Source organism: Amphiura filiformis, chromosome 12 (assembly GCF_039555335.1).
Source record: "Amphiura filiformis chromosome 12, Afil_fr2py, whole genome shotgun sequence".
Classification (NCBI taxonomy): domain Eukaryota; kingdom Metazoa; phylum Echinodermata; class Ophiuroidea; order Amphilepidida; family Amphiuridae; genus Amphiura; species Amphiura filiformis.
This window is the reverse complement of record NC_092639.1, coordinates 59,799,992-59,826,544: the sequence shown is the minus strand read 5'-3', so window position 1 is coordinate 59,826,544 and position 26,553 is coordinate 59,799,992. Positions and strand designations below refer to the sequence as shown.

General features: G+C 34.9%; 1 protein-coding gene across 2 annotated transcripts in view; it reads right to left on the bottom strand.

Moving 5' to 3' along the window:
- Window positions 1-26,553, bottom strand: part of LOC140166507 (phospholipase D1-like) — a 192,126-nt gene that overhangs the window by 69,089 nt on the left and 96,484 nt on the right. For both annotated transcript variants that reach the window (XM_072189987.1, XM_072189988.1), the window contains one exon: window positions 2,580-2,645. In XM_072189987.1, coding sequence (XP_072046088.1) covers window positions 2,580-2,645 — 66 coding nt within the window. The remainder of the gene's footprint in view (window positions 1-2,579; window positions 2,646-26,553) is intronic.

The window sequence follows — 26,553 nt, the reverse complement described above, 5'->3', positions numbered from 1 at the left end:
TGATTAAACCCCCTTAAGAACATTGGATCTGATACATAACACCAACCTATTACACTGAAACGTATTAGCTGTTGCATTTACCTTACTGTTCTATTTTTATACACAACCAAATTGTGTATTCATAACCTAACAGTTGTCATAATGACATTTTAAGTGACCGATTGTCAAATTAATATTTAAAATCTACATCACTGTGAGATTCGGCCAGCTTGATCAAATTTCAACTTTACTATCTGCTGGCTATTCCAAAAAACATAACACCTTGATATTTTTTTGCAAACAAGAAACTTCTAGACTTTCAACATAAGAATCACCATCACGAATGTATCTTTAACCCTAACCCTACCCGTGGTTTTTGTGCTATCGGAAGGGAAAGAAGGAACGAAAAAGGAGAGAAGATGAAGAAGAAAGTCACTTGGCACCCCCGGGATTCGAACCTCGGACCCCTCGCATGCCACGCAGAAGATCCCTGGCATGTAGTTACACAGGTGACGTTGGCCCGGCCAACGATTCCCTGGGTATATATGACTTGGTCTGATTGCGTCATCAAGTCCCGTGGAATGCATGCACACAGAGTGGTTTTAATAGTGAGCTTTAGTGAGTCCTAGTTGGGTTAGGGTTAAGGAGTAAATTTCAAATTGGAAGTACATAGAATTTTGGAAATACATATGTTTTTGTACTGTAGAGTTTTAATTTGATGAGTGGTTTCTTATTACATGTAAGTAATTATCTAGGACATATTTCCACAATCAAAATTCCTGTATTTTCTTATTCTCATCTAGACTAAGATGACCTTTTATTAGATTTAACAAAGCAAAAGCAAAAACAAAACCAATACTAAGTAACTATCTACTAAATTGATCCAAACATATTAATGTTTTAAACAGTAAACAGTAATGGATGATGGATCTGGGGTAAATTTTGTGATTTTCTCCCCCGGGGGAGGGTAACTCCCATTGTGGCCTGTACACCATTCGTGATAATCAACTTTTGAAAAGCACCCCAAACAAGGATTTAACCCTTGGCTAAAACAATACCCTAAACAGGTAACACGTGCCTGTTTTCACACCCTAAACAGGAATTTTATTCCTTGCATCAAATTTCATACCCTAAATTTCATTTTTCGCATCCATATTAGCAATTGCAAGTTTGCTACACGTTTTGCCAATTTTTCATGTTTTTAACACCCTAAACACGATACGCGCGTATTAGGGTGGGGCGAAAAACACCTTTTTTCTCGGATCGACTTGGAACTCTCGGAGAATTTTACTAGGAATGCGATACTACTATTGTGCTAAAATATCAGTAAGATCGAGACATGTTTAAGCCCAGGCAGTAGATTTTCACAAAATCCCTACTTATTCACCATTTCTTACTGTATAACTCTGTATAGAGAAATCAGTAGAAACAACCTGGGAAAAGTAGGCATTGAGATGACATCATAGCCAATATTAAACAACTTCGGTAGTTTGTATAGACCCTCCAAAACATCACCAAATAGCAAGCAGTCTCCAATTGGTTACCATTATTTTTTGCTAGAGACCGGTATTTAGTTAAATATTGATGATATTTGAGTTGCTAAATTAAGGGGTAGGGGTAGCATTATGGAGCATTTCCCCAGTTCTACTGAGTCAAATTTCACAATCTTGGTCTTGTTGGGTAGATATGAACTGCAAAAGTACAAACAATACATGAGATATGAATTTAGAGCAGCTCTGACATGACCAGGGGTTAAAGGGTCATGTGATGCCTGATTTGTAGTAATTTTCAAGGCTGTGTGACCTTTTGACCTCTGGTCAAGACATGGATAGCCGAAAATCATATAGCATTTATTTTTGGCGATGCTGCAGGTCATATATGTGCAATAATACCGCATTTGGGAAATTTGACTGAGTAGAACTGGGGAAATTCTCCATAATGCTACCCCTACCCCTTAATATAGCAACTCAAATATCATTAATATTTGACTTACATGCGTGTCTAATAGCAAAAAATAATGGTAACCATTGAAGACGGCTTGCTATTTGGTGATGTTCTAGAGGGTCCAAACAAACTACCCAAAGTGTTTAATATTGGTTAGGATGGCATCTGAATGCCTATTTTTCCCAGATTGTTTCTACTGATATCTCTATATAGAGTTATACAGTAAGAAATAGAAAAAAAGTAGGGATTTTGTGAAAATCTACTGCCTGGGCGAAACATGCTCCGATATTACTGATATTTCAGCACAATACTAGTATGTACCCCAGTAAAATTCTCCGAGAGTTCCAAGTCGATCCGAGAAAAAGTGTTTTTGGCCCACCCTAGCGCCAGATCGTGCCTACCCTAAAAAAGTACCCTTTTCACATGTTTTTATTATCGCGGATGGTGTACAGGCCACAATGGGAGTGAACCCCTGAGTTTTCTCCACATTGATTGTTACAGAAACATGGGTTCTCTCAAAAACCTGAGATTTTAATGCCATAGAAATATCATGCTTTACAATATCTATCGCCGCAATATTGCTGTTTGCTTTTAGCAATAAAAAGTACAAGAAAAAGAATCTCTGAATAAAAGAAACAAAGATGTGATATACTTACTGTCTTTGGGTGATTTCTATACACTGGGTTTGCTACTAGTGACTGGAGATATCTTTCTAATTGCAACTGTATAAACAAATAAAGGAAAAACCAAACAAGAAAAGAATGTTGAGAATAAATTATGAAGACTTACAAGTTTAATCTACTGTCACAATAGTATCATAGAATTTCATCTACAAGCATTATATACCTAAATGAGTGTATTTTGACTAACGAGACGAAAGGCAGCCAAACTCCATAAAACATTATTTGGAGTTTGAGCAACTATATTACTGATACAGGTGGCTGTACAAATATATTATTGTAAGACCAATCTAGACTATTGTAATGTTTTATGGTGGGTGTCTACCATTTGTCTCTTTCACCAAAAAAACATTCATTTAGAGGCATATATGCTTGAAACCAGAATTCTATAGTATATTATTTTCTGACACATTTGAACCATTTGCCTTTCATCCCATTCCATGAAAAGGAAGGCTTGACACTCCTATGAAAAGCTAATAACTGTCAAAATAAACAAGACAGAAAATCTAATGGACATGCAAGTTTGTTATGTATTAAATATGTTGACCTTAAATACATGTAGAAAAGGGTCCAAGACCAGGGGCATATCTGGGCAATTTTATGGAGGGGTCAAGTTTTTTCGCTATTCATAAGAGCATGTGATTAATATTATGGGTCCATCTAAACATGCCAAGTATTGCAACATCCAATACAAGGTGTAATTTTTTCTCTTTCTCCTTTTCTTCTGTTCTCCCTTTCATAATTTTCAACACTTTTTCTCCTTCATTGTTCATTTTCTCTCATTTTCAATGGAGGCCTGTCTGTTGGATACCCTAGAAAGATACACAAGTGTCAGACACCAATGGACCACATCAGTATGTCTTTATTTATAAATGATACACTATTTTGATCTATATACAATACATTGCTGACATTATTTATGTGATTTTGCAATAAATAAAGCATATCAATCATTATTCTTAAACAGGGTCTCAGCTCGAAATTGAGATTTGCCCATGATAGACCTCTACAGCCTATTTGGGGTTTAAAGAGTTCAAATATATATACACCAGGCACAAAAAGAAACTCGTCCGTTATATTCATCCTTGCTGTTCAATAACTTGATAATTTTGGATTATTCTGAAATATATATTTTGTTAATTGGAGTTTTCTTTCTCATTTGACACCCTGTTCGTGAAAAACGAACAAGAATTGACCAAGATATGCGCCTCCAATGCCTCAAACCCCAAAATCAAAAGTTGTAATTTTAACGATTCAATTGTGCCTATACACTATGTGCTTTATTGATTGACCCGTGGTGCTTGTGTGCAATACAACGATGCGTTCCCATTGAAAATCGTTGAAAATGCAACTTTTGATTTTGGGGTTTGAGGCATTGGAGGCGATATCTTGGTCAATTCTTGTTCGCTTTTCACTTAACAGGGTGTCAAATGAGAAAGAAAACTCCAATTAACAAAATATATATTTCAGAATAATCCAAAATTATCAAGTTATTGAACAGCAAGGATGAATATAACTGACGAGTTTCTTTTTGTGCCTGGTGTATATGTCTTGTTATGGCTTTGTTTTGCAAAGCTGGTCTACTAAAAAGGTCAACAGCCTTTATCAATACCTACAATTATAATGCAGCATCTGTCAAAGGCATTAATTTTGCCCGTCCCAGGAGCAAACTCCCTGTCTAAAATGATGGCCAGACCAGTGGCTAGCTAAGACACTGTTCTTAAAGCAGTAATGTTGTGCAATGTGTGATTTCCCTTTAACATCTTTAAAGGCTTCCTGGATGTCACTGACACCACACAGTACAATTATCACTGGCTTACTATAAGTTAATAAGTGGGAAGTATGGACAACTCTTCAAGTGCTCTAATAAAATATATAAAAATGTATTTAAATACCACTGGAAGATAGAAAAATAGAAAACTTACATCCAGCAATTAAATCAAATGAACTAAATCACCACACTTGTCACACTATTTTTCTCTATCATTGAACATATAACTCAATATTATAAAATATCAAAGGTGAATTTAGAAATAAGGTGCTGGTTGCAGATCATGGGATGTGAATATTATAAAGTGGAAATTTTCATTTTTGCACAAAAAAATCCTCTCTTACAGTAATTTATTTGTAGTGATTTTGTATATAAAATGTGCAAAAGTTTAGGGATCTAAAATGAGCGCTTATTGTGTTTCGACAGTATTTTTGTGGGACATGAGAGCACCTCAGACCTATCGAATTGCATTCTGAATACTGAAGCATGTCTATCTGGTATCAAATAATTTTCATTTTTTGAAAATCACAATATAATACAAATTTTATGACAAATTATAAAAATTTGATATTTTTCAAATTTTTGATATATAACAGTCCTCGAAGTAAATTATATAAATCTATATGACATATTCTTAAAGTGTATGTAGCAGGGAGGAAAAGCCGATGGTCAATTGAAAATTTTGACTTTTCATATTGAAGATATGGAAAAAAAAAAAAAAAAGACCTTTTTTTTTTTGGTGTTTTAAAAAAAAAAAAAAAAAATTCATATCTTCAATACGAAGGTCCAAATTTTCAATTGATCATTGGCTTTTCATCCCACCTACATACACTTTAAGTATAAATCATCAGATTTATTAAGTTTACTTCAAGTACTGTTAAATATCAAAAATATCAATTTTTAATGATTTGCCTATGTAAAATGTGTATTAAATTATGTAATTTCAAAAATCAAAATTATTTGATATCAAATGACATTCTTCGTATTCAGAATGCAATTCGATATGTCTGATGTGCTCTAATGTCCCACAATAAATACTGTCCAAACGCTCATACCCCAGCCCTTAAATATCTATAAATCATGGTATTTATATACGAGTAGATATTCATAGTAGTGGTAGATAAATGTATTAATGTTTGGATAAAGTAACTTAGTCTAGCCTATATCACATACAGATAATGGGGGCTTGGTGTACAGCAGCCTAAGACTTTCACTCATAATCACAAGGTAGCTCGAGGTCATGGGTTCAATTCCCTGTGGCGCCAACGTGTTAGGCAAGGCTCTTCACTCCTGTTGTCTCTCCCACCCAAGTGTAAAAATGGGTACCGACTTGATTCAATGCTGGGAAGGTAACAGACTTAAAGCAGTGGATGTGTAGCGATCTCCAACAGCAACATTTTGAGAGAGATGGACACTAGCGTACTTGAGTCTGTAAATACAGGTTTACCTTATAGGGCAAACATAAAATGTTGGGACAATGTGCACTGCACGCGTAGCAAAAATGTTTTATTTTGTACTATTTTGGCCCATGATTGGGGTGAAAATGACTTATTTGCGCCAATGGATGTATTTTATATTATTTAGGCCCATGATCAGGTGAATTTTGGTGGAAAATGAGCTCCTACTTGCCCCTTTTCCTTTCCTTTGCCTTGATGATTTTTTTCCTTTCATTTTTTTGTCAGAGGGGTACTTTTCTCTTTTATTTTTTGTCAGGGGGCACTCTGCCCCCTGCTGACTTCACTACTAATCCATTTACCTTTAAATACACCCAATATCTTTCAATGCAATTGTATAAATATTTAAATTATAAGATTCTGAGTTATAGTCATGACCAGCTAAAGTTATTCAATCACCTATGTATTCCAAACAATATAATACAAAAGTATAATACATAAGTCTATCCATTGAATTACACACAGCAAATAACAGTGCTTGTCACGACGCATTTTCGTGATGACTCAATAGAAAACCCAATGTACTAAAATATCAAAGGTGATTCTAGTAACTATAACTGTAGCAAACGTTATGTTTCTAGCACTTAAGCATTTTACAACATATTTATGTGCAAATTATACTGCTATTGTGTATTTAGAAGAATAATAAAACTAAGAAAGAGGACTAATAATAATTAGAGATTTAATTATGTTTCACCATTGTTCATCACCATTTAACAACAATGTGTCCGTGTCATATGTGTGGTTTACTTCAATACAATATACTCTTTTCAAGCAAAGTAAACCATGCAGATGTGAGTTGTTAAATGGTAATGAACAACAGTGAAACATGATTGAATCCCTTTCAACAACGAAAACAAGCTTCCATTCTTTTTTCCAAATTATTTAGGTCTTTCCTAGGTGGGATGGTTCTAGAGGTGAATTTACACCTGTTTATCCCAGCCTATTTGCTGGTCTTTTAACATGTTTTTTTTTTAAAAAGCTTTTATATTTATATTTGTCAAAATTTTGATGTGCAATAATTATATATGTACCAGTGATGAAGTCTAATAAATAAATAAATAAATAAATAAATAAATAAAGATCGCCTAATTCACAGCATTATTTCACAAGGAATGACCAGTCGTTGCCACTTAACATTTACAAGATGATCAATGATTTTTCTATTGAAATATGCAAAAGAACTACAGAATAAAATCGCAATGTTTAGCCACTTCTTCCAAAATAATTAAAACAACATGTAAGTGCACACAACACAACAGTCTTCCTTTAATATCTTCTCATTGGAATCAGCAAAGTAGCTGCCTAATCATCGGAAGGAAATGGTAGATTTGCACCCTCCATTAAAGCTGAGACAGATGAAGAAAACCATAAACCATGTAAACCATGCAGGCAAGATCTGGGAGTGTATTGTATTCTCACCAGTCTCAACATGTTGATGATGATCAGATGAAGATGCAGGTTATGTTTTTGTTTACCAAGACATAAAATCTTGTGCTGTTTTTCGCATGAATATTCCCATATTAAAGTGTTTCCGTACTGTTTTCCTAAGCCTTTTTAGAGCCTTTTATTTAAAAGGCACCCGCCCCATGAATGTGTGCCAAAAATCCCTTGCCCCCTTTTAGCTCGCAAAAAATCCCCCCCCCCCCCAATTTTACCCTCCCCCATTATTATTACACAACCCCTAAATAACCAAGTAATAGTAGGATGTGTGTTTTCAATATGAAGAAGTATTCTTAGCATCAGAAGTAGTTTCTAAGGAGATGAGTTGTGCAGATACATTTTTTGTACTGCTCACTTTTATTGTTTGCCCAGACCCGGTGCCCCCCCAATCGGATGACCCACGCTACGCCACTGCACTGTGCTGATGAGATGTGTCTATTGGTGTAAAACACACAACCCCACTATGGAAATGGTCTCTACCCTTAATGACCATTGATTGATTTTATATCACATAATTCATAAATCATTAGAATTGTGAGATGTGAGGTGAATCACACAGGGGTAGCGCTAGAACAAAACACTCCAGTGTCCGCAGGGACCCCCGAACTTGCAGAAAATTAAAAAGTAGGGGGTCCGGAGCAGAGTTTAGTGAGTCCGAGTTGCACAAATGCAGCATAAATAGTATGTCTGCAATAGCGCTAGATTGAAAAACTGGGGGTCTGAGGACCCTAAACTTGCAGAAAATTTAAAAACAGGGGGTCCGAACTCTATTTTGGTGGGTCCAGGACCCCAAAAAGCAACTTAGCGCTACCCTTGGAATCACAATCGTAACACCTTGATGATAACTTTACGTTACAGATTCCTTACACAATCTGTCATATTATACCAAATTTTCAGTTGCAAAAGTTGGTAATAACTCATTCATACATAATCTGGCCAAAATGCTCCAAGCTGGACACCTGTTACCAACTGTCAACATTTGACAACTAATTTCCTCAGGTGAAAGTCACTTTCTGGAAAGCTGCACTGAAAAAGGTCACATGATGTAACTGATTCCCATCTGGGTCAAATACTGTACTTGGCTCTATGACAAACTGGTCATCTCAGGGACAGGGAAAGAATTCACTTGAGAACTACAGTTTGATCAGCTCAGTAATCGGGCGGGCCTTATAACATCGTGATAATATATGTTTTCTTTCAAGAATTGGCTTGTGACAACTCGTCAGAAGTATCACGAAATATTGATTAAAGTCAGATACTTTGCTTACTTTATTTAACACACACGATATAGACCAGACAGGTGAACTTATATCACTCTTAAAGTCATAATGTACGATCTTTTTTCAGAATTTACCTTTATTTTTTTCAAAACCGATTTTTTGGCATATTTGTAATATTTACACATGTTCTAACTTAAATCTATGAGCAAACTGTCAAATTCGGCCCTATTTGTAGTAAAACGGGATTTATTTTCTGTTGGTCCGACATAAAGTTATAATTTTTAGATTATGACTTTATGTCGGCCACGATCAAAACCGTAGTCTCCTCATAAAACTATAGTTAGTTACGCCCTCCACATGTGGAGGGAGCGTAACCAAACTGGCCGCGTAGGAGACTAACTCTGAGGCCGCAATCGCTGTCCTAATCCAAACAGTGCGAGATCTTTCGAGTGATAGAGGTGAAGTTTATGATGTTGTTTCTTTGCAAATTCCCAATGTTTTTTGCTTCCAAATGTATTGGGAACTTTCATAATGATTGCATATTATCATTTTAGAAGAAAAAAAGAAAAATCTAAAAATTTAAAAAGATCGTACATTAAGGCTTTAATGTGGATCTATTTTTCAGCGTAGTAGTTAAAGCCTAACATTTCCCGCCAATTACGAGCTAATCAACGTATAAACATGTAAAGAAGAATTGCTTAGGATTTAAAGGGAAATGTTAGTGGCATTTTCAATTGACTCTAGTGAGAGCTGATATCTTGAGAATTGTGGTAAATGCTGATCAATGAGTTGTGTCCAATGGTGTAAAATACATCGCCCAGCTACATGGCCTGTGCCCTGCAATGGTAACAGTGCCCATTGGCTGAATGGCAAACTATCAATATCATGAGATGTGGAACTAATCACATTCACACTTTGTTCTTGCACACAGGTGTTTACATTACAGATCCCTTACACATTATGTCATATTTTACCAACATTTCAGCTGTAAAGGCTGGTTATAACTCATTCAACCATACTCTAGACACAAATGCTCCTAGCGGACATCGGTTACTAAAGTCTGTCAACATTTAGTTCTGATTGCCACAGGCAAGACCTATTATCTGGACAGTTGGACTAAAAAAAGGATTCATCTGATGCAACTAATTACTCGACATTGGACCTATTTTTCAATTTACTGTCAAAATCCAAATGTGCAACAAAATGTTCATTAGGTTTCTGTGCCTGAACAGAATTGTTCATGTCTCACCTCCTTTTTCAAGCAAATCAATGGTAATAACTCTTGTAGTGAGGGATCAACATTTAACCATAAGGTCACTTACATGTAACTCATTGACCCATCTGTGTCATATACTGCCTTTAGCTATAATGACAGTCTGGTGATCTGGTAACCTCATTGACAGATACTAACCCCAGGAGGGAATTCAAGTTGTGTTTAATTCTCTCCAGGCAGTGAAAAGTAATGTTTAGGGCTGTGGTCGGCACCGTTTTTTATTGTCGACATGTCGATATAATTCGTATACCGACGTCGACAGTGTGTCGACATAAAAACAAATTCTAAAAAAAAAAAAAAAAAATTTTTTTTAATTTTCAAAAATATTTTTGGCCAGAATCAACCAGAGAAATATTGTTACTCAAAAAAAAAAAAAGCCAATTTTTTTTACAAAGTTGAAAAAGTTACATTTTAATTATTTTTGTTTCTATTGAAAAGCTAAAAATACATACTAATGCAATGTGTCCCTGACTGTTCAATAGAAGCAAAGGTAATCAAAATGTACAAGTTCATCCAACTTTGTAAAAAAAATTGGCATTTTTTTTTTTTTTTTTTAGTAGCAGTATTTCTCTGGTTTCCAACCTGAATAACAAGTCAGTTTGGGCCTATAACTTGCTTTTCTGGCCAAAAATATTTTTTGAAAACTAAAAAAAAATTTTTTTTTTTTTTTTAGAATTTTTTTTTTTGATGTCGACATGTCGGCATACGTGTCGAAATGTCGCCATCCGTGCCAACGTCGACATTATGTCGACATAAGGCATGTCGACCACAGCCCTAGTAATGTTTACTAAGAAATTAGATACAGCTTTATAGCATAGCCATCTTTTTTCTTGCACATCTTTTACAAAATTTATTTATTTCGGTTCACTTGTTGCAAACTTACAGAAGCAAAATTTAAACACCAAAACCGACAGCCACCTATCAATTATATTCAATTGAGTTCTTTGGTGATGGATGGTCCTTAAAGATCTTGTCCTAACTCAATTTGACATGCTTGCCCATTCATGAAGATGTCAATCAAATTGAATGAAAATTGTCAGGTCAGTGTCGTTTTTGCACCGTTTATGAGAGATCTTACTTTTACGTACAATCAACTTAATTTGTTTGTGGCACTGATCAAATTTAGCTGTGTGCAAAGGTTAGATACCTTGTTCAGCATGTACTTTTTTCAGAAATATTCATTAGCATGATCATATTTGGAATCAGCATAAAAATGCATTAAAATGAGTAAAAACAAGCCCAGTATTTGTTCAGAGATTCTTATATGGTAATAGCTCTTGTTGACATTTTGAGCAAATATCTCAAACTTTGATATTTATATGGAAGTCCATGACCAATAAAGCAAAGCAATAAGTTAAGTCCTAAAGAAAAAAAAATGAGGATGGTTTTATTGGTGTATATAATAAAGATATAATCAAATTGAAACTGTCAGGCCAGTGTTTTCTTTAGTTTTCACTGTTTATGAAAGATCTTATTTTTACCTGCAATGCACAATCAACTCAATAATTTCACTGATCAACTATATTCAAAAGTTTAATAACCTGTTCAGCATAAATTGTATTCTCTTTTCATACAGCAGAGTCAGCTGAAAATTTAAATTGTATAAGTTTGTCTTTAAAAAAATCATGATTTTTATTGGTGTGGATAATGAGGAAATAATCAAATTGAATTGAAACTGTCAGGCTTTTTTTTTTTTTTTTTTTCACTGCTTATGAAAAATTGTAAGTAAATCAACGCAATAATTTCTTTGCAGAACTGATCAAATTAAGCTGTTTGCAAAGATTAAATCTGTTAAGGTTAGCAACTATTCTAAACTATTGCGATTTGGTAGTTCACAGCATCTTGCGAATGGTAGCGAGCTTTGGCAAAAATTGCATTGATCATTTCATAGCAAGAGTGTAGAAGAATTCAAATATCACAGATATACTTTTGTAGGTCCTGTGGTTCTTGAGTTATGTTGTAAAGAGGGCTGAAACATACATAATGCATTAAAAACAATAAATCAAGCAAGTTTTTAAAGTATATGATTTGTAGAATGAACTGTTGCAAAACATTAAAGTGTAATTTTTGAATAATATTGATTTAGACAATGAAAATGGATTTTTTTTTTTTAAATTTATTAACATGAAAACCCAAAGCAGACATTCCCGCCCTTCCTGAATTGAGATCCAATCCAAGGCATTAGCCAGAGGGGTGTCCAGGTGTCATTTGGACACCCTGTTTTCAATTTGGACACCTTAAAATTCTGATTTTTATAATGGAGTGAATAGGAAGTGGACACCCTGATTGTTTACTATTTTGGACACCCTAAAGACACCCCTCTGGCTAATGCCTTGATCCCATCTCTTGAACATCATATCATAATGTCAAAATTGTATCCCATGTCCTATGTAAAACCTTATTCATGGACAAAATTGTGAGGCTCCAACAGCGCCATGACCACATGGGCTTCCCTCATGATCTTACGGTTACAGGTTCAAACCCCAGTGGTTCCACCATGTTGTGCACTTTGGCAAGGTCCTTTACAGTTACAAGAAGATTACAACTTCTCTCAACGAAGCCCTTACAGTCTCTTTCCACCAGGTGTTAAACAAACTTACTGAGTTGGAGGTGAGGCAACTCCTGTATACTCTCATTCAGGCTTATTCCATCTATTGCACATACCCATTTATCACATCTGTCAAAGGGAACACCGTCACAAAATCCCTATAATACAGGGCCTTTCAGCTCCAGTCCATTTTCTTAGCAAAGTAAATACAAATTTACCTTTTCTTTTGTAATTATTGGAAGTTGATTTCCCTGATAAAAAGTTGAACTTTTGGAATTGTTTCACCAAGAGGTATTTATTTTATGGCATGCTTGGAGATTTCCCCCATTGAGTGCAACAACAAGCATCCCCTTCATGTCAGAGTGTGCAAGATGGAACAACCAAATCCCGGTAAAAACAACCAATGTGATGAAGCAATCTATTACAAGTGCCGACAGACCGAATATTATACTGAGGAATCATCTGGCCTGACACTTTGATATAGAGATGAGCACTCAACACTTTGATAGAATCGGTACTTGAATACAAGCATGAAACTTAAGTCTACCCTTTACGTTACTGATGACTTTCTACATAAATACATATATAAGTTTCATCAAAAAAACATTTCTGCAATCAATAAATAAGACCCATGTCACCACACATTTGAACACTCAAAACCGTGGGGAATGAATGTCAAGTTTTTTGTAATGATGAGCTAGGTGTTGCATGCATGCACTTACATTGTGTTTCACCAGCGATGCATGCTGCATTCTCCTGAAAGGCTGCATGGCTCATGAAAAGGGGCTATGCCCCATATTAAAATAGTTCTCAGAAAGTGCTTATCCTATATCTATTAAAAACATTTTTTGAAGTTTTTTTTAAACTTAATGCACTTGTTATAAATGATGACAATGTTTACATGCACTAGTTTGAAGCTTGTATGTGTGACAATGAAGTTGAGAATGAAAATAATTGCCAATAAACAAGTTACATCCCTTTGTGTTGCAGACAACACTTTCATTGCAGAAGCAGAAGCAGAATATTCTATATGGCATCAAATAATCAAAATACTTGTTGCAAGCTTAGTGGTTTCTACACCTCATGATAGAATTAAATAATATGGTAATACAATCTAAGGCAAATGCATCAGGGATATAGACCCATCATAAAACACACAATTACTACTTAGTATGAACATGATGTACAACATGATACTAGCCTATATAGAGGCAAAATCACTTTATTGGACTATGAAATTTTCAGACAAAATATGCAAATGAGCTCATTAATATTTATAAATATGCAAATATCTGACACAACACTAAAGAGGATATAAGTTCACCATACTCTATCACTCTAACCTTGAAGTTGATCAGTTATTGTGTTAAAGATTCTGCTTCAAAAGACTTTTCAGTCATCTATCTCGGAGGAAAAGTACTTGTACCTTTACCGCTCTATACATCCTGCTTAAGGTAGGAGCATCGGATAATAGGCCCATGCAGGAAAATAGCCACTATTTCAAATAAGAATTATGTATCCATTTCAAATATATAACCAATTGAAGATAAGTCTTTACTCTACTGATTTTTAATGTTTCATGAAAATTTACACCATTCTTATGTTTTTCTTTATTTTTGAAAATTCCTATATTTTCTACAAATAATTATTGCTAGCCTAGAGGGAATGTGATATGGTTTCCATAGTTTGTGGAGTGGTTAATAAGCCTAATATCTAAATTCTCTCGCCAGATTTTTTTGAAAAAGTGTTTATTTTTTGAGAAAAATCATTTTTTCTATTTTTAAATTAGAGAAATCTAGAAACACCCATAACTTAAATAGTAAACACTTTATTAAAAAAAAAAGCTGGCGAGAAAAGTTTCTAAATTTAATAACCTTTCATATGACACCTTGTTTGTTAAAATTTGCCCTATGGTTAGCTCAGATAATAATTATGAAATTGGGTCATTCAGTGTTTCTAGATCAAATCAAGAAAATTTGAGCAAGTACTAACATTACCTTCAAATATCCCCTATATTACTGACCAATATATTGGAAAAAAGTCACTAATATTATTTGGTAACATTCTTGTAATAAAAAGATCCAAAAAGCAGTTCTATAAATGGGATAGAAAGGAGAAAAAATAATATTTAAACATAGTATCCATTTCCAAACTTTTACCAATTTTAGTGAACAAGGCTTAGTGTCAAAACCACTTTATGTGCAAAGTCAATGGGGTTTTCTAATGATAAAAATTGGCATAACTCAAAAACGCTTTGTTTGCAAAAATTAAAACTTGGCAGGCAAGTTTTTCTCACGCAACTACACATCCTGTATCATTTTAAACCAAATCTGTGCATGACACCGTAGCCGATGTTTCTACCTTAAGAAATGCATTCCCATATTCTCCATGATTGTTCACTTTCACAACAAATGTCACGCTGATAAACAAACACACTCAGAATACAGCTAAATCACATTATATCTAACATGCATTAGCTTGTCCGGATGGTGATCTAATTTAAAGATTTCCCATGAGTTTGTTTAAACAGTTGATGCTCTTTCAGTCTATGTGATAACCTGGGCTGATTACAAGCTATTGGAGCAGAAATGATGTCATGTAAACAATTGTGGGCTTCAAATCCAACACAGCAGGAATTACACAGCCCAGTCACAACAGGTGCATTATTAGCAGACAAATAAACACAAATAGGGAAAGATGTTGAAACAAATTCATCAGGTTTGGTAATGAACGAATAAATAGAGTTTTTTTTGTCAAAACCAATTTGAAGAAAACTTACTAGTTTTTCTTGCTGACCGTTTCGTCAGTTAGCAACTGACTGGATCAAAGCTTGGTGTTGTTGTGATGATCCAACAGCTGATGACTGGCGGAAGTCGGAAAGAATAAGTAGAACTCTCAAAAACATGACATCGCTGACCGCCATGAGACCCCATACCACGATCAGAAAAATGGTGGTCCATCCGAAAGATAAACAAGATCCGGTTAAAACCCCTAATTGTGTTTATGAAGTTCCCTGCGGTAGCTGTGAGCTAACTTATGTTGGTGAAACTAAAAGAACTTTCGGCACACGGCTGGATGAACACAGGAGGGAGGCGGAGAAAGCAAGTCAACAAAAGTATACAAGGTCAAAGAGGAAAGAATCTGAGAGCCAATTTAAGAACTCAGCCATAAGCTTATCACGTAGCCAGGGCTAATCATATTATCAACTGGGGGAGTCCAAAATCTTAGAGAGGGAGAGTGATAGGAAAGCCAGATGGATTAAAGAATCAATACAGATCAGAAAGAGGGGGCGAGGAGTAATGAACAGAGACGAGGGGGTCTACAATCTTAGTCACTTGTACGATCCACTTCTGAAGACTGCCAGCAAGACTAACACCGGAAGTGACATAACTTCCCGTAAAAAGTAAGTTTTCTTCAAATTGGTTTTGACAAAAGAAAAACTCTATTTATTAGGGAAAGATGTTGTTTTACACAAAAACACATTTGCTATTTGCGATGAACATAAAAAGAGTTTTCATCAGGTTTGCCATTGCAAATAATAAAGGAGACAGATATACCGTACTGACGCGAGTATAGTCCCACCTTCGAGTAAAGTCCCACCCCAAATTTTCAAAAATTTCAGAAATTTAAAAAAAAAAAATTTTTTTTTTTTTTAAAGTTATTTATTTTTTCGGCTTTGGAGTGTCCCAGGACCTGGACCTAAATGCTAGGATCATTCATGGTTGACCTAAAAAAATTTAAAAAAATAAAAATTTCAAGATGTTTTGTATTTTTAATATGAAAATTGATATTTTGTATTCATGTCATACTCTATTAATGATTTCAAATTGCATTCAAATTCAAAATTCGAGTATAGTCCCACCCCCCAATTTTGAAAAATGTTCACCCCAAAACGGGGTGGGACTATACTCGCGTCAGTACGGTACTAGTGATTCCGCCCGGGAATCAAACCCAGGACTGCTTGGGCTTAACATCTTGGAAGCCATCTTACCTCAACGGATTGTAGCAATTACCTGCGGAATTTGTTCATTTTACTTCCTCCGTTGCCGCGAACACACTACCCACGGCCAGGGAATTGTAGAATTTCATCATACATCCGATTTTTAAAATATTTTCCTCAAACCCCTGGTCTGTTACAATATTATATCACCCTAACAAGTTGGAAGTTGATTGGTTATCACGTTAAAGATTCTGCTTTAAAAGACTTTTCAGTCATCTATTTTAGAGGAACAGAAAAGCACTTGCACTTTTACATCCTGTTTAAGGAATGCATTTACATATTCTCGATGATTGCTCACTTTCACTGCAAATGTCACACTGATAAACAAACACACGCAGAATGCAGGTAAATTACATTTATATCTAATATATGCATTAGCTTGTCAGGTTGGTGATCTAATTTAAAGATTTCCCATGTGTTTGTTTAAACAGTTGATGGTCCTTCAGTCAATGTGATAACCGGGGCTGATTACAAGCTATTGGAGCAGAAATGATGTCATGTAGACAATTGTGGGCTTCAAATCCAACACAGCAGGAATTACACAGCCCAGTCACAACAGGTGCATACACCAGACAAATTAACACAAATAGGGAAGATGTTGTTTTACACAAAAACCCATTTGCTACAGGGTGTCCCAGAATGATTTATACCGAGAAAGATGGAATTTTTTAGGTATTAATGGCATTTCTATTGGTCATATTATTTTGCATTTTAAGTTCTGCATATTATTTAGCTTTCTCAGATTTTTTAGATTTTAAAAATTGGACGTTTCTAGTACAAGCTAGATAGGATTGCGTAAAAATGGAGAATTCAAGTTTTGACAAAGCAACCTATTTTGAAAATCTGTAAAATTACTAACCGCTCAGCACAAAGTAATGTTATGCAGTATATTGCTGTGTCCTGTTCTTACTTCTACAAACAGTTGATGCTCCTTCAGTCTATGTGATAACCGGGCTGATTACAAGCTATTGGAGCAGAAATGATGTCATGTAAACAATTGTGGGCTTCAAATCCAACACAGCAGGAATTACACAGCCCAGTCACAACAGGTGCATACACCAGACAAATAAATACAAATAGGGCAAGATGTTGTTTCACACCAAAAAACACTAGGTTCTCCACCGCAAATAATAAAGGAGACAGATATAAAAGTGATCCTTGCCCGGAATCAAACCCAAGACCACGCCACCCTGACTCGTGCATATTTGGTACTGAACATACTATTTAGAGATAGCATTTCACACTATGTAGCTCATTTCAAACCCCATAGCTCATTAAACACATCAACCGTACCAGTACTAAGAGGGAACTCCAGGGGAAAGGCCAGTCTTATAAGGCAATTATCTTCACCATCCAATGCATTGATATGCCCAAGAGAGATTTTTGAACATTACCCTGATTTTAAAGTTCATTCGCTTCTGATGAGCAAGTGCTTTTTGACTACTGCATTATACAATGTACATATCCATGCAATAAACATTGACCAACCTCATTGGCTATTGTTGTCAACTTCTCAACCTCACCATCAGTACTACTGACATTCAAATTTTGAGTGCTTCAAATCACCATTGGATTATATTAATGTGATATTCATGTGATTAGTGACCATTTGATTGAAGCCAGACAAATCCCAATAGTGCCCAAAGGCTATTAAATTAAAGGGATGTCAACTGAATATGATGGGACAGGGATATGGGATTTTAGAAGGGGAAAACCAGAGCACCTTGAGAAAAACCTACAAAGATGAGCATGGAGCGGCAACCCAACTCACATGTGGCAACTCTAGTTGTACTTGCATTTAAACAAATTACATTTGAATAGATGTGAATTAATTGGGGTTTTTTTTAGCCGTAGCTGTTCAGTTTTGCAATTAAAAATAAATAAATAATAAATGTTTGTGATTTAATGTGCACTTCACCGTAAGGTACCAATTCTCACAAGCAGTTTCAAACAAATTAACAGCTGTAAAGTAAAGTTTGTTCCATTCACATCAAAATGTTGTAGAAAACATTGAGTGTCATTTATTACTGCACAATCCTTTCCAAACATATATTCAAACTTCAAAACATTGTATGCTCAGTCTTTTACCACTGTTGACTAAAAATACATACTAAAAAGAGCTATTTATGTTTAAGACAAATTAAATGCATGGTGTATTTGTCAATGCATGCTGATGTTGAGCAAAACTCTCAAAGTATGACAAGCATGTGAGTTTCTTCTTAACATAAATTATGAAAGATTATGTTTAATGTCTGTGAATATGACTGATGACATTTAAATAATATTCAATGCAATCCTTACATGTCCACTGAGTGTATTTTGTGTAAAGCACTTTTTTGCTGAATGTTTACCATTGTGAGAGTGAGGGTGGTAAACTATCTACATTGCCTGAATACACTACATGTACATGATTGATGTTCCTGCAGTGTGCATCATAGATTTGAAAGATAGTTTATGTTCTCAACAACTTGACTATTTATCAACCAGGATAAGTATTTTGCTGTCTTCAGCTTTGTTGTCCTTTTATGGCAACTTTGCTGTCTTCAGTAGAAAGTAGATTTACTATGTTAACTCTCTAATACATTGAATGGGTTATTCCATTCAAAATCCACACTATGAATGTGAATTTCAAATGGAATGAATGCATTAGCAGCTGCATTTGAAACCCACCCTCCCACAGTGGAAGATTCAGGTTGAATCTTTCTCATATGGTTCATGAAATTCAAAAGGAGCTGCCTAATGTGTTCATTCCATTTGAAATTCAAACTCCACATGTGGAAGATATTTCCAAAAATCTTTCACAGGGGTAGTGTGGATTTCAAATGGAATAGCACAATAGTACTGTCTTCATCATATACCTTTGCTGTTTTTATAGATAAAATATTTGTTTTCTTTAGTAGATAAAAATGTTGCTGTTTGCTGTTGTTAATATCAGCTGACTATCTTCAGTAGATTAAATGAGTTTCATTGGCTTTAGTAGATATATCTGCTTTGTTATCTATAGTAGGTAGCAGGTGTTTGCTGTTTGCTATCATCAGTAGATAGCAACTTTGTAAAAATGACATAATCACTGTATTTAGTAGATGGTAGCTTTGCTGTCTTCAGTAAATTGCAGCTTTGCTTTCTTCAGTAGATAGCAGCTTTGCTGTCATAAATATATAGCAACTTAACTGTCTTCGGTAGATAGCAGGTTTGCTGTATTCAGTAGATAACAGTTTGCCATTTAGTGTCATAAGTAGATAACAGATTTGTTAGATAATTTTGTTATTGTATTTTGATGATCGCAGCCTTGCTGTCTTCAGTAAATAGCAGCTTTGCTGTATGCAGTCTCAGTTGATGAAACCTTGCTATTTTAAAAGGTAGTATCTTTGTTGACTTCAGTAACTGGGCAGTGAATTAGTATAACACAGTTTCAATTTACGGTATAGGCCTATACTATATTGTGACACATTACAGTTTTTGTCAGAGAAGACAAACGACACTTGTTTACATTTTAAGAGCATGCAGAGCGTAAACACGGAAATGGGGTTCTGATTGGCTGAATCAATCGTCTGACAATCATAGCAACAGACCGATAATCTGATTGGCCAATTGTGCTTCAAATCGTTGGTCGGCACAGATCGGCGTCCTTGAAGTGAACACAAAGCTCAGCATATGTCGCTAATTAACAGGGCACCCGCGTCAATCTAAGCAAGGGACTGCCATTCTTCTCTGAAACTCAGTGTAGTTGAAATGCACTAACGATTGAAACATGGAAACTTTGCACTGTTACCATTTATAGTCATTGTTGCCTTATCAAACATGGATAAACAAGTCTATAACTGTTATTTTTGTATCTTGCGTAGTTCTTTACACTATATCATATTATATCCTTCATTAATAGATTCTTGTTCATTGATTGGTTAAAAGCGTGTCACGTGATCAAAAATAAACGCACTATTCTGTGAGGAAGTGGAAAAAGTACTATTTACGTCCGTAAATAGTACCTCCAAGCCGTAAATAGTACTTCTGGATATTTACTATTTACGGATAGCAGCATATCCACGTCGCAGTCCATAAAGCATAAGAATAACATTGAACGTCTACATTGACTATGAGAATATTTTGTCACTGCCGAGAAACGACTCGCGAAATAATAAATCAAGCTGAAGTGGGCTGCTACTGCTAAAGAAGATTCACGATTTCAGCTGTTTAATTTGAATTTGTTACCAGTTCTAGCGCAGGAATAGCGTATTATTTTCAGACCAAAACAGAGTCAGATTTAGACCGATACTGACGTGGTAAGCTTAAAAACAAACACTGACAGGGCGAGCCTAGCATGCTAGTCTTGGACCGCCTAGCCACAGTGCCGTGCGTACGGAGGCCTATCCCGCTGCATGATGGCCTTCGCGTTTACATGGAGGCCTAAATCTTTTTACGTGTAAATCTTTTCACTAACCGTTGTACAAAAAATCTATGAATGACGGCATAGTGGAATGAAGATACAATGTGAACAAATAGGGCCTACACTGACAACGAGTAAGCTTTAAAAACCACTACCAGTGCATAGGCCCTACACAGTCATATGCCATGTAGGCCTATGCCTAATTCGTAGCATGGTGGTGGAGTTTTCTTGTAATCTTTAACCAATCAATGAACAAAAAATCTATGAATGAAGGATATAAAACAAATATATACTGTTTACATTCGAGGTTCTGGTTTAAAACTATGGTCCCTCGCTGAGATCAATAGTACTATTTTCCTTCGGGGCTGCGCCCCTCAGGAAGATAGTACTATTGATCTCACCTCGGGCCCATAATTTTAACCAGAACCTCTGATGGCCGTATATATTTGTATATTGCCCTGGGCCATTAGGCATGCATACAGGTTGATCAAATGTTTAAAACAAAAGAATGGCAAAAACAAGCTCATAACTAATATTTTTAGCATTTACGATGGCAAATAAAATTTGAACTACATTTTTATATCACTCATTTGACAGCTGTTTGGCATGTAAATATCTATCGTTACCTGTAATTGAAAAATGTAAATTGCATAATCACACTAAAAATTGATATTTGGATAAAAATACGGGTAGATCTATGACAAAATGATAGCTAAACAATAACAAATTCTGAACTGACTTTTATGAATCAAAATAAAATGAAATAAGCAAATTAATTAATAAATACTCTAATCACTACTTGACAAGTTAAGCATATTTCAAATGCAATAATGCTAATTTCTCAGTACTTTGACATAACATTTACACCATTTTGCTCATATACTAATGTTACCACATATACACAGACATTAAATACATAGATCTGGCATTGATTACATGGATTTTGTGATGCAATCAGTGAATAAACAGTCATTTGTCATTAACATTGACTTAGAGAAATAATGTAGGCAAATGGCATTTTCATCTTTTTTGGCATTTCATTATATTGTTTTCAGCATATAACAACAAGCTTATGCTATTTGATAAAAGGCACTTAATTCAATGAATACATGACCCGATGGGGGTCAGCGTTACAGCTTGTAGATGGGGGTCATCATTACAGCTTGTAGAGTGGAAACTTCTGAAAAGTGACCTTTGGAAAAGCATGTGGTCTGTGATGTGTGTCCAGATTTTATACAAAGTTGTTTTTTCGCAACTTTGTAGTATTATTGTAGGAGTTTCCTTCTATAACTATTTTTCTGTCAGGTAAGAACTTTTTAAATCTAGTTCTTGACAACATAAGAAAAATTCTGAAGCTCCCAATGTGCAATGAATTAGCTTTTGGGGCGAGAAGCATACATATGCTTCCGCCATGTTTTAAATTCACTTTTCACATTCTCATGACCTCATTTGATCATTAGTGGAAGTTGCAACGAAATATTGACAGAAGCAGCTGTGCACAGTACCAGTTGCCAGTTTGTCTTCCACATTTACTCCCACAAATTATTTGACTGCTCGCTGCATAATTCGTAAACTAGATTCCGGACATAATTTGTTTGTTATAATGATTGATAATGTTGATCATGGGAATGGTAGAAAAAGTAAATATCAGGGTCTTTTAATATGCATTGGTGCAAAGAATCCACAAGACTGTTGAAAATTTGAACTGAATTCCATCAATTATACGAATTTTGATTACAACAAAACTTGAATCTTATACAGTTTTGATAAAATATTGAACCACTGATAACAAGTACATGAAGAAGGAAACACAACCTGGCCAGCGGTGGCTTTGACTCAAAATGCTAGTATTAATTATTAATTTATTACTGTTCATCGAAAATTGCTAGTGCAGCTATAAAAAGAAATGGTTATTTGCAGCGAGTGTCTGAGGTGCCTCAGTCATTGGAAAATTTTACAAAATGATCACCAAATAAAATCATTTGGTGGACACTTTTTACACTATTATTGTGTAAAATGTTCAATATAAGGCCCAATTGAAGCAGTTTGCAGTTCATCATTTTTAGTGGCGTGCCTGGAATTTTTGTCCAGTGAGCATAATTCTGGCCCGATTTTGCTGACATATATGCGTGCGCAGTGTAAGAAGATTTTCACTGCGCTCTCTGTAGATTGCCATATTTTGATAATCCGATGAGTAGAACCTGTTCTTAGATACAGACCATCTACTCAATCTCTGATCGCGCAAGAAAGACAAACGCTCAAGTCTGGGAACCGCTCCACCCAAATCAGGTGGAGTGCTACATTGTGACTAAAATATCATGTAGTAGGTAATTATGGGGGATGGAATTTTGCATCTAGAATATATGCATCTTTTAATTTGGTAACAAGTCTCTTTAACATAAATTGAATTCATTATAAAATCTCATTAAAAGATGGTATACAGGTGTGACAAATCATTTACGTTATTAAAAAGCACAAATTTTGACATGAAATGTACATTATTATGCATAGCTTATATCACATAATGTTATTACAGTCTGATTAGGTTTAGCTGGTAGATAGGACTGCGACAGTATCATAATATGTAAATTAACTGTTCTGGATATTTACCCATCTCAACATACTTTGCTGTCAGCACATAATCCTTTTTAAATTGTACAGTAATCGTCTTTCTTATTGCATTTTCTTTATCCTTAGTTAATACACACCTATGACGTCGCGCTATTGTTTTACCGCTCCATTATTTTCCACGAATGGAGCGATGATTACAATAACACGCCATTCGTAAATGCCTTTCTCTTTTTCTGAAAAGCAAATACTTTTCAGGGAAAAAGTACTGGCATTTACGAATGTAGTGTTAATAACAATTGCACTTTCGAAAAGCATGTATTTGCGTAAAGTGCAGTATTGTTATCATCACTTCATTCATGCAAAACAATGATACGAAAAACAACAAAACTATGATTTTCATTAATACAATAAATTACGGAAGCGGATAGCAACATTTGCACATTATTGTTATGGGACATGAGAGCACATCAGACATATCGAATTACATGCTGAATACGAGGATTGTCCTTCTGATATAAAAAAAAAAAATTTGATTTTGTGAAATTTGTGATATAATACAAATTTTATGGCAAATTATTAATATGTCATATTTTTAGTAAACTTTATAAATCTAATAAATGATATGTAATGAAACTGTAGGTTTATGTAGCTGGGATGAAAAGCGAATTGAAAATTTTGACCTTTCATATTGAACATAAACATTTTTTTCCAAAAGACCTACATTTTTAGTGTTTGGAGGAAAAATCTATATCTTTAATAATGAAGGTCAAAATTTTCATATGATGGACAGCTGTTCATCCCAACTTCATAATCTTTAGGTGCATATCGTTAGATTTATACAATTTACTTTTTGACAATTTACAATTTTTAATAATTTGCCATAAAATGTGTAATGTATATATTGCTAATTTAATAAAAATCAGAATTATTTGATATCAGAAGGACATTCCTCGTGTTCAAAATCCAATTCGATGTGTCTGATTTGCTCTCAGGTCCCACAAAAAAATATATATAGGCCCAAAAAAACTTGTCATCTGCAGTCAACACCCATGTGGAGAGAGTTAAGGTTGTAAGTAAACAAGCAATATTTGTTTAAGTAAAATAGGCTATGCAGAATAAATCTGAATTTTTCTTACACTTCCTGAAGCCTCATTCTTTATAGTACCCATGTTCAGATGGGTATGAAACTCTTAAGCTTTTGAACCTCCAAATGTAGAAATTAAATTGTAAGTTACCCAGGCTGTGTTGTGCCTCTGTCAGCTGAACATGTGCATCAGGTGTATCAATTAGAAACAGGAACTGACCAATCACTTGGTAAAAAATCATACAGTAAACCTCTGAATGAAGCCATTGAACATGACCACGTCCATAAACCTCTGAGTGTACATGCAGGTTCAATGAAACCAGCATCCTTGGGTTTGAGTTGGGTCAAGCCTCTAAGTTTCCCTTAGAGTGTCAAACCTCTGTGCTCGCATAGTCAAAAAACCCAATTTAATTTTCAAGAGTTCTGATCCTCTGAGAAACATTCATTATTAATTTTTTAATAAAAATGATGAGTATCTCTTCAGAATCATCAATATGGAATTTGACATGAAGTATTATTGACATTACATCTTCCCTGAGAGGTAGAGTAGCAATCATAATGTGATATAAAGTAAGAACTGAGCTTGAAGAGTCAATTGCCCTATATCCAGGTCAAATATATTGTAACAACAAATTTTGTTACTGGAAAATATACGGCATTTGAATTTTTTTAAAGGATTAAAACAGGATCTAGGTGTATCTAATCTTGCATTATCTCTGATAGAGCATGGCCGAAGGGTAGCTTATGGACAGTTACTGTAAGTAAGTTCATCAGTGATAATCCAATAACCATTTTCAATGATAAAATCATACAATTTTGATCTCATATGGGATAAGCAACATACTTGTCACTTAAGGCCATATATTGCTAATAAAAAATTGTATACAACTTTTACACTTTCACAATGCTTGTCATTTCATCAAACTAGGTAAGAAGGTAAAGAATTATCATCTTTATTCAGTGTAATATGGGTTCCAAAGAATTACACATTGAATTGCATGAGTTCGAAATATTTCACCAGACTTTTATCAAAAATAAAAACGGTTAAATTTCCCAGTACGTTATTAGTGTACCCTCCACCTTTATTCTGGCTTCAAGTTAAATTTTGTTGTTTGTTTGTTTGTGCTTTCAATTTGTAGTTTATGTGACATATTTTTTATGTCCAACTTTGGGTAACTTTGGTTTTTATTGGCTTGGGTGCTGTCTTAGAGTCTCGCTGGATTTCTTCTTACACTGCTGTTTATACAAGTCCAAGTTTGTTTCAGTGTTCAGCTGAACTGACAGTATTACGAGTACCGGTACATGATCACGGCAAAATTTCAAGGCATCTGTCAGATGAACTGGTTAAGAAAGAAGCACATCTGATGATGAAGTAGCAGTCTCAGACATGCCAGATAGGCACCAATTTTACACACTGTGTATAGTGCAATGGATGGCAAAAATGGCAAGATCAGCTACATTGAGATACTCAAAACACTCCTTTCATCAATTAGTAATTTGAACCAGTTTTTCAATTTTCTACACCAAACAACTTCATTTTATCGTTTATTAACTATAAATCTTCAGACAGAGGGTTTATTGGTATATGTGCTCCTGGCACTGCTACAAATCCAGTGAAATGGAAATCATTCATAAAACTCAATAACAGCTAAGCCCTTGTCACTTGTGGAACTTGATAAACACCTAAGAAAAAAGTCCCTACTTGTTTAAAGTGGTCATAACTTCAAGCAAAATTAATTTAAAGCAATAAAATTGGTGTCAATATTTGGAGGATATTGCTGCAGTATTATACTGTACTTGTGTAAAAGAAATCGATATGATTGAGAAATTAATGATTGATTGAAATTTGGTGCAATTTGAAGTTGTGAGTTTGTTGTCATCCACTACATCTGCCCCACAATTCAAATGAAGTAATGGACAGAGCAGAGGAATTTTGTCCCTGCCAGGATAACTTAGGAAAGATACACATCTTCAGTTTTATACCAGTATTCAATTTGTAACATGATCTGATCCAATCAAGTATTTTGAAAAAGAAAAAAAAAATCATCAACTTGTCCATTATAACCATGTTTGCTAATTGCTTACACAATTCTCACATCCTAACCAATACTTGGCTGCAAAGTTATGAGGTTTACATTTTATTTTATGCTCAATGCATAACATTGCTTTTATCTCGATTTCAAAACCCCAGCCAATATTACA